This window comes from Puma concolor, chromosome E4 (genome assembly GCF_028749965.1).
Source record: "Puma concolor isolate L17-30 chromosome E4, mPumCon1.1.hap2, whole genome shotgun sequence".
NCBI lineage: Eukaryota > Metazoa > Chordata > Mammalia > Carnivora > Felidae > Puma > Puma concolor.
In genome coordinates, this window is record NC_141683.1 from 57,966,025 (window position 1) to 57,975,737 (window position 9,713).

Genomic DNA, 9,713 nt, shown 5'->3' on the forward strand with positions numbered 1-9,713 from the left:
TAAAGTGGAAGGGACTTCCAGCAAGATGGTAGACCCGGCTGACTTAGAAGGCGCCCCCATATAGGTATATTAAAAAGGTGGATTAAATGTTAACAAAAATTTACAATTCACAGCCAAATTCACAAAGATAGGACACACACACACACACACACAAAATAACCACGCATGAGAATAATGATGAACTCGGTATAGGTCATATAGTAAAGGAAAATGAAACTGAATTCCTGTATAAGGCCTGGAACTTCAATGGGCTGCCTTTTTCTCATCATTTGAAAAAAGGACTAGATGGTTGTAATTCACCAGCCTAGAGAAATGGCCAAAACTTATCTTCTGCCCCAAGGCCCTAGGAGGAGAGTTACCCAGGAGAAAGAAATCACAAGCTTTCTCCATGAGCGTGTGTGGGTTCAGAATTTATACTATTCATCCAATTTAGTGAACCCCAAATCAAGTAATTTTCATTAAAAATGTTTTCAGGACAGTGGAACCCCCTGGAGCCTCAATGTATTATAAACAAATACAGAACCTCTCTATAGTAATATTTTCAAGTTCAAGGACTAACAGGCAAAAGCAAATGAATAAATAAAGGCAACTTGAAATTGAACACAGTAAAAAAATTGCAAAGCTCATGAAGAAAAGTATTGTCACAAAGGAGAATTGTCAGGCATAACAGTAAGAGAGTTAGGATGCCCAGGAACTAGAATTAATAGAAGACTCTCAATTAGACCATAACATTTTTAAAAAGACAAAGGAATTTAGAAAATTAGTGCAATGTCATAATATGAAAAAGTGCCAACTATAACGTCTCAACATAAAAAATGCAGTCATTAAAATAGGTCCTGGAGATGGGTTAAACAACAGATTAAGATGCATAATAAGAGAAGTGTGAATTAAATGAAATTAGAAGAGCATCAGTAAAATGGAATTTCTTTACCATTTGGAACAAATCAGTGACTGTTTTACACATGCTTCTCCCATCATTACTACAAATTAGTTTTTATCTGAAGCATCATAGTATTGTAACTAAATTGAAAGGATCTGTCCCCAAGGTGGTATATATCCCCTTAGAACTGACAGATGTCTTTTAAAAAACTTTTTCAAAATAAATTCCAGATGAGTACTTTAAGTACAACCTCCCACTACTCGTATCATTTGCCCTTGATTTTGGGGAAAATACTACTTGGTTCGATTCCACTAAAATATTCTTTAAGAGTCATTAGCCGTTTAGTTTTATCATAATAAAAGGAAAATTGATACTTCTGCATGTAAAAGATTAAGAATAAAAACTAAATGGGAAATGACAGCTGAACTTGATATATATTGGTAAAGCTCATCAGAAGACTGCTTAATTGTGTTCACCTCAGTAATACAAAGGCTCAAGTTCAACAACTAACACCTATTAGCAACCTAAAATATGCATTTGTCGCATATAAATTTAGAGAGACAAGGTGCTTTTGACAGGTTCAGTGAAAATTTTAGAAGCTGTCCCTATAGTAGTAGTACTTAACATGCACGTACATTACATTTTTCAGTGTCCAAGACTCATAGGCCCCCACCTTCGCAACCTTTTTGCATATGAATGACATTCCTATTTAGCTCTAAATTATTTCATATTTATAAAATGAGAACATGGACTATATGATAAATGCAATGGAAACCACGTTCTCTAAATGTTAAGTAGGCTAATAAGTTTCAATTTGATAAAACTTAAAACTTGCTTTATAACTTTGTAAAAGTAAATGATACTCAGTGATAAGACAAGCTCTCCATCTAGTGTTTGGTTTATAAATTACAAGCATTGAGATCTTGATTTAATCATACATCTAATGCTGGGTGCAATTTTATAGGCTTTATCCCATTCAGTTTATACTTCTCTTGTTACTATATATAAGAATTTCAAGAAAAATATGTTCTCTTCTGCCAGAATAGTCTAGTTCTTCCTACTGAATTCAAAGGCAAGCTATTTCTACAGTCTGTGGTATTCATCTACATGGAATACTACAGCTTCTTAGTTATTTGATGAAGCATATTTCTATGGCAAAATTGTTTCATGCCGGTTAGCTATAACCTCTAAAATTTCAGCCAGTTTTGATATTCTTTCTTTTCATTCTCAGTTCCTAAATGGTAAAAGTATAACTAAAAAACCCATTTCAAAAGAGAAATTGATACCATTTTTTTAAATGTTTATTTTTGAGAGAGAGAGAGAGACAGAGTGTGAGCAGGGGAAGGGCAGAGAGAGGGAGACACAGAATCCGAAGCAGGCTCCAGGCTCGGAGCTGTCAGCACGGAGCCCCATGCAGGGCTCAAACTCACGGACTGTGAGCAAGATCATGACCTGAGCCAAAGTCAGCTGCTTAATGGGCTGAGCCACCCAGGCACCCCAGTGATACCATTTTTTTTTTTTTATCATGAAAGGTAGCATATTTAATTATCGTTATTTCTGCTGCTGCCTCTGTGGGCTCTCACTGTTTCACATATGGACAGCCGTAATATTCTCTATTAAATGCTCCCCATGTTTTTGTCTAACACCATTTGTTAACCACAGTTCTCTTTCTAAAACACGTAAGTTGTTCCCCTTTTTAAAAAATCGTAGACAAATTTCCCAAAGTATATAGTTAGCATGGCATATGAAGAGCTTTCAAAATCTAGTCTTAACATCCCTTTCTAGCCTTATCTGCTGCCACTTGGGTTCAGCTTTCACCGTAACCCTGACTTTAACCATAACCAACCAGAGGCTGTTCTTCAGTGCCTTCTCTCTCTTGCTCAGGCTGCCACAAGTGAAATCCAATTTGTCCTTTTACATTCATCCATTCATACAATAAAATACTTTTTGAATGCCCACTGCGTGTCAGATACAGTGCTAGATGCTAGTGATATAGCAATGAATAAGACAGTGACAGTCTTTACCTTTATTCATGGTACTTACAGTCTCATAGGAAATAAAGTAAAAAGATACATAGATAGGTATAGATATAGTCATGAAGTGACAGATGCATTAAAATAAAAATATTTTCTGTGAAGACTTTCTAGTCCCCTAGGTTCTTTTGGAACAATTTGTACATACCTCTATTATACTCTAACTTTATACTAAATATTTGTTCTTCTTCTATTCTTTTGTAGCAATTTATAAATGTACTACGGGTAATACAACATCATATTATTATCAGAATTTTGTTCCATGTTTAGTTGCCTCCAATGCATGGCCAAGGGATCATGTCTTACTTATTACCTTCCCAGTACCACATCTTTTTTTTTTTTTTAACATTGACTGTCAATACTATACTTAACACATTGTAGGAACTCATGTATTATTTGGATGGATGGATGGATGGATGGATGGATACAAAGGATCACTATTACATTTCACTACCACAATTACGTATTACTAAATTTCTCATGACAAATCATAGTAAAGCTGAAATTACTCTGATCAATTTATAATCTACTTAGGAAGATAAAAATACTGATTTTGATTCTATGATAAATATATTGGAATATTTGATAAAAAGAATGAACTGTTCTAGAAAACTATTATCAGATCACATTTCACACAGCTCTATAATATCCTTCCTCTGAAAAAAGTTAGCCTATTTAAGTCCTTTCACTTGACAATCCCAAAAGAATTCTAGCCTTCGATATTATCCCATGGATCACAAAGGTAGTTAATAAGAATCACCACCCTCTACTTATAAATATATTACTCTAAAGGATTTTATCTTAGAGAGAATAGAATTCCTTAAAAAAAAAAAAAAAGACGCAAACCAAAAAGATGAAATTCAGTGTGAAAATTTCATGTGTGTGTCTCTGTGTGTACATACGCACAACTATACACACACATATACATTCAATGTGAGCCATTTTGTGGTAACGACTCTTTAAAAAATTTAAGATCGGTGCATTTTTAGCCTACATTATTAGAGAGTCAGAAACAGGATCTCATTGTATTCTGTGCTGGTTTCAGACCACATAATAAGTACAGTATCACATCATTTTCAGCTTCATTGTAAGATAAACATTGAAAAAAATCATTTTATTTTTTAATATTTTTCATAGAGCATGTGTGCAAGTGGGGGAGGGGCAGAGAGAGGGGGACAGAGGATCTGAAGCAGACTCTGTGGTGACAGCAGAGAGCCCAATGTAGGGCTCAAACCCACAAACCGCAAGATCGTGACCTGAGCCCAAGTCGGACGCTTGACCGATTGAGCCACCCCAGCAGCCCTCAAAAGTTATTTAGAGAGCAAATCAGATAGTAAAGATTTGAGAAACCATGTCATGAGGATTGAGTAAACAAGAGTTGTGAAGTAACCATATTAAAGAAGAATTGGATTTCTTTTGTGGTTCCAAATGGTAATTCTAGAACTAATACAACCAGATTACAGGTCAAGATATAGAACTTTCTAACAGTGTGACGGGCCCACAATGGAAGAACTGCCCTGTGAGTACTCCCATTCCTGGAGATGTTCTGCAAAGAATTCGATAGACCCTGTCAAGGATGTGGTGAATGGAAGCACAGTCTAGCTTATTTCTAAAAATATTTCCAAGCCAAAGATTCTGTGACCTGTGAAAAGAGAACTTGGCTTGAATTTATTTTTTATTTTTATTAGCATCCTTTAATATTGTCATCATTTGCTCTGCATTCATTTTGCTGACTTGGGAATTTCAAAGAAGATAAAGACGTGTGTTGCTTTCATCTAATTTTAATAAAATAATAATACTTTTCACTTATGCAGCACTTTCCATCCAAGGATTTCAAAGTGCTTTACAAATATGCACTAATTAAGCCTCACAAACAGCTAGAGGTAGGTGATTTTCTTCCCTTCCTACGGGAACGTCAACCCTGGCACAGAAGTCTAAGTAGAGCCCCAGAGTGCTTACGATTCTTTACTGGCTGCCGGTCCCCTTGTGATGTGCTGCATGTGAAGGGCCACTTGTCATGCCTCGATTCCCTTTTTCCCCCCTCTCTGAATCATCGCAAGTTTAGAAATATAATGAATGCTGTTAAAAATTTGTTTGAAGCCTTGTAAATATTACAGCAAAATTCTGTCTCCTGCCTGCTGAATGCTAATTAGGTTTCTAAATGTTCATGTAAAAATAAAATCCTAATGTGATTTCTATATTTGTTGTTGAATTTTAAATGTAACTTCTTAGTTACAAAGAGTTTGTCATTTTCCTTTCTAGGTACCTCCAAATCATTGTTCTTGGGACAGAAAACTTAGTAGCAGATGGATTTGGGGGGCCCTTACCTTTCCTAGTTGTCTTTTCACAACACACAGTAACCATTTTCTTTGAACTAGAAATAAGATATTTTTAAGAAGAGATTGCATTTTGTTATTTTTCTAATTTAAAGGTCTAAAAATGATATCTAGACATTGAGGATAATGGTTAAATGACACTACACAGTCCTATTAAAAAAAAATAGTGGTCTAGTAGTGGCATTTTCTGATCTAGAGGACACACGGCTTTTTATGTAGGTTAGGAATGCCTGGAAGAAAGTATGTACACATGGAAACACATGTGAGCTGTTAGATTAAATTCCAATATAAATAGTCAAATGTGCAAATGCTCATCTGAAGAACAGTCATACAGGGCAAGGGCAGGTGCACCGTATCACAGCTTAGTTTCTCTGGGTTCTCAGGGTCCCTAGTGAGGGCATGCAAGTTACTGTGTACTCTGGGTCCTTAGTGGATCAGGAAAGCACAAGTTTTGCTGCCACACTCCCCTTTTATATTCACATTTCTATCTCCTTCTAGACAAACTTACATAAAGAATCTATCTGTTCCTGTTTCAAGGAAAACTTATGATTAGGTGTTCCTGGTTTTGAACCAGATTCAAAAGTAACAAGGCTACATCTTTATTCCAAGGGAGAAAGCACAGCATGTATCCACATATCCCAGAAGAATATCTAGCTTCAGGTTGTAGCATCCTGAATAGTTCAGTGTCCCCTCTATATTAGAACCAAACGAGAGATTAGAAAATCAAGCTATTCTGTTTCAGAGTGAATTTTATTTAAAAGATCTTGTGTACATAGAGCTGATCTTTCATAATACGAAAGGACCTAGGACTTCTGTCAAAGTACCATTCAAACTGGTCATAATGTTTCAGATATTCTTTTCTTTAAACAGCAAGTTCATCTGTGATATGTGATGGATCATTACAGAAAAACTCATTGTTAGAGTTTCTAATTTTTCTCCTTAAAATTTTTTTGCAAATGATATCTGTGGAAGTTCAAACAATTTGGCCAGAACACACAGATGTCTCTGGGTGAACTGTTGACTGCATAAATAGAACTTTATTACAGTAAACTTGCAGGCTCAGAAACTGAAACTTGCCAGTGTTCAAGGTTCGATCTTACTTGAACTTGACTTGGAGTGCAAATTCTTACCAACAGTGTGACAGAGAATGTCCTTAAAAAAACAGCTGAATGTCCATTTGTCAATTTACATCAGGCAGATTGGATAATGTCTGAGTGTATTCTTTACCCTCTTGTCAAGCCACATGGAAATACAATGATCGGAAGTTTGCCTACTGATCATAGAAATCAGTTTTGCAGTTTGCATGTATAATGACCTCACACTCTCAGAACCTTTTTTAAGGTCCCTTCCTCAATGAGGACAAGCCTGCCAAAAATCAGGTATTCCCAATAGTGTTATAGGTCACCCCAAGGAATTGCTTGGGTTGGTACCAACACTGCCACTGGGGAGCATCTTGTTCTGTGCCAACATGGCCGACAGTCTCCCTTCTGAGGCTTCTCTTCTTTTCGATAGAATTACAGTAATAGTGCTACGAGTTCCTCCGTGAGATGTTCTGTTTTTAAGGTGTCTTTGCGTATTTTCTTTACTGATCTACTCTGTGCCTCTTGTTTCCAAGCCCTTGGAAGCCTCTAGATTGATTGAGAAACAAAGATAAAATTAACTCGAGCTTAACCTAAGTCTCCTGCTATTAGGCCTCGGAAGAGATGCTAAAAAACATAAGCAGTGTCTGAAGGCAGGTAATAGTTAGATGAAAAAGGAAGGAGTTGAAATGCATAAACTATCCAGTCAACTTTTACGTAATTGAGAGTTGTCTGGATACATGAGTATTTGTTGGCCTTAGTGCTTCAGGAGAAAAAAATGTCAATGGCCGACTTTTCCTCTAATTTTAAACTGATGCAGGTGTATCTGTGTTCATGGACTGCATTAATTTCTGTAACATCTTTAAAGCTACCTCTAGAGCAGTGTTTCCCTTCATCATAAAACTAATTTTTCTTCCCAGGAGGCCAAGGTAGGAAGGATGTACTTCTATTTTGCCATTTCAAAATAAAACTCAGACTTAAAAATTGCAACCAATTTTTGGGAGAATCATAGACACATATTTAGAAGAAGCCCAAAAAGTTTGTTTCCTTCAGGATCACTCACTACAAATGCTGACCTAAAACTTAAATCTCAGAAATTCCATTTCCCTGAGCAGTAGATTCACATGAATAATACGCCCTATATGTGTTAGGTTTTTTATATTTACTATTTGGTCCTATCTCAGTATACACATGCACATATGTGTACACGCATACACAAATCATTTAAAACCTTTAATATTTTAATAGTTACTTCTACTGTGTTTTAACTTAACCTCGTTTTGAGTTTTGAGAGGAAGGTAGTGCCTACATGAGTACATTTTTTAATCATACTGAGATTTTACTGATAAAGTATGTTTCCATCTAGTATATGCCTCAAATAATCTTAAATCATTTAAATATGTTATTTTTTTCAAAGTTCATGTTTCTATATTCTAAATTGTTTTCCTTTGATTGCAAATAAGCTCAGAAGCATTCACTGCATGAGCTGTGCATGAGCATGTTCTAGCTGCCATCTTTGCCTGGCCAGATAAGTACCTTGTCATTTGGCTAAGTGTTGGATAATTCTCTGATCCTTAAAAAGTGCCTTGGAGAACAGATTTTCTTTTAAATTTACTAATAGATGAAAGAATAATTTTTAAAGCAATAAAGTTTGTCCATGTATTAAATGTCATTATAACGCCGAAGGTCATCTTTAGGCTTCTATTATTTCCATAGAATAAACTGACAAAATTTATAATTATCTTGTAATTCAAAAGAAATGTATGACTTTTTTTTTTTTTTGAGGAGTCAGAGAAGGATTTGCAGATCAAATCTGACTAACTCAAATGTTGTAAAATTCCTTGTCCTGTTCTAGTCATAGGCTTATGGTATGATTTGACCCTGAGTGAGAGTTTTACTGCTAAAACTCAAAATACATGCATTATTATTAACAATCCTATATGAAAAAAATTTTATTATCGATAACAAAACTCATTTTACAAGTTTTAGTGTTGTCGTTCCCTAACAGTACTTTACTGATAATTGCTAGCACATAAAATCTTTTCATATTCTGGCATAAAAGCCATATATAAATGTAATCTATGAAAACTTTTCTGATCTGTCCTCCTCTTTGTCTTGAATACTACCTGATGACAGAGGTTTCCAACATTTTTAACACACACTGTTAGAAATATTATGCACATTTTTGTGGCTATATTAATTCAGTAAAATTAGTATTAAATATATATTATATATATAACGTGTGTGTGTGTGTGTGTACATACACACACACACACACACACACATATATATGTATATATATATGAAGAAGAAAAATGCTTAATGATAGCCGCACTAATCACTTTTACTGCTAGGAAGAAAATCTTGGAGGTGTCAAGTTCCCGGCCTCCCGTGTGGATGTGTGATGAAAAATATAACTTATCATTCCTTTTTCTCTTTTCAGCCTTGGAATGGATGGCTTTGGCCAATCAGTTGGCATTCTTGGACGCCCTGCCACAGCTTATGGATTCCGCCCTGATGAACCTTACTACTACGGCTATGGAACTCGATAAAGTCATCCCTTTCCATATGTACTCTCAGCTTAGAAGAAATCTGTGTGGGTTGGGCTAACTTTGAATCTTGACTAATAATGCATGTTGATATTATTGTGGGTCTGTGCTTCTTTTTATTTTTTCCATGTTGTTAGCTACAAATTAACTCTGACCCCTCCGTCCTCTGTTAAGTATAGTTGATGTTTGACTTTGTTCACTCATCAAACCACATCTTGATGATGAATAACATTGCCCATGTTATTCAAAGAGACGCAAAAGAAAATGCTGAAAAGCAACTAGGCTGGAAAACAAACACTACATTATGTACATTAAGTGACTAATTTAATTTCTATTAAAAAGAAGGATAAAGTACAAATGAATTAGCAAAAGTCATGTGTTTCTATTTAATGTGTATCATTAAGAGTTTCATGCTTATATAGGGTGCGTATGAATTTTCTTTTCCCCTGCCCTTTTTCCCCCCTCGTAAACTCTTAAGTGTTTTGTGTGATGTGTGCTACTTTAAAGTTTGTAAAAAGAATGTCACCTCATTTTTCCATTCCATCTGCCTTTTCAGGGTTGCTTCCCAAAGTTAACAATGAGTTTTCAATCTACAGTGGAACATGTGCCACAGGCTGTGTTATGTATGCGTGGAGTCTCTTTGCGATTTGAATTCCTGTCTTTCTGATTTTAAGGCAGAATACCTGAGACATCTGTTAGTGCACATGAACCTAGATTCGTATTGGGCTTTTAAATGTTATTACTCATGGAATCTAAAGTATGGAAAAGCTGTAAGTCTCATTGAGGACAATTAAGGGATAGAATATTTTTCTCACCCATTTCCCATTTGTGTACTT

At 35.5% G+C, this 9,713-nt stretch overlaps 1 protein-coding gene across 2 annotated transcripts in view; it reads left to right on the forward strand.

Annotated features, from left to right (window-relative positions):
• The window catches only part of KIFAP3 (kinesin associated protein 3), a 177,274-nt gene extending 168,026 nt beyond the window's left edge, over window positions 1-9,248 (forward strand). For both annotated transcript variants that reach the window (XM_086693965.1, XM_025926270.2), the window contains one exon: window positions 8,772-9,248. In XM_086693965.1, coding sequence (XP_086550091.1) covers window positions 8,772-8,880 — 109 coding nt within the window. In that variant the 3' untranslated portion in view covers window positions 8,881-9,248. The remainder of the gene's footprint in view (window positions 1-8,771) is intronic.
• Window positions 9,249-9,713: the final 465 nt, after the last annotated feature.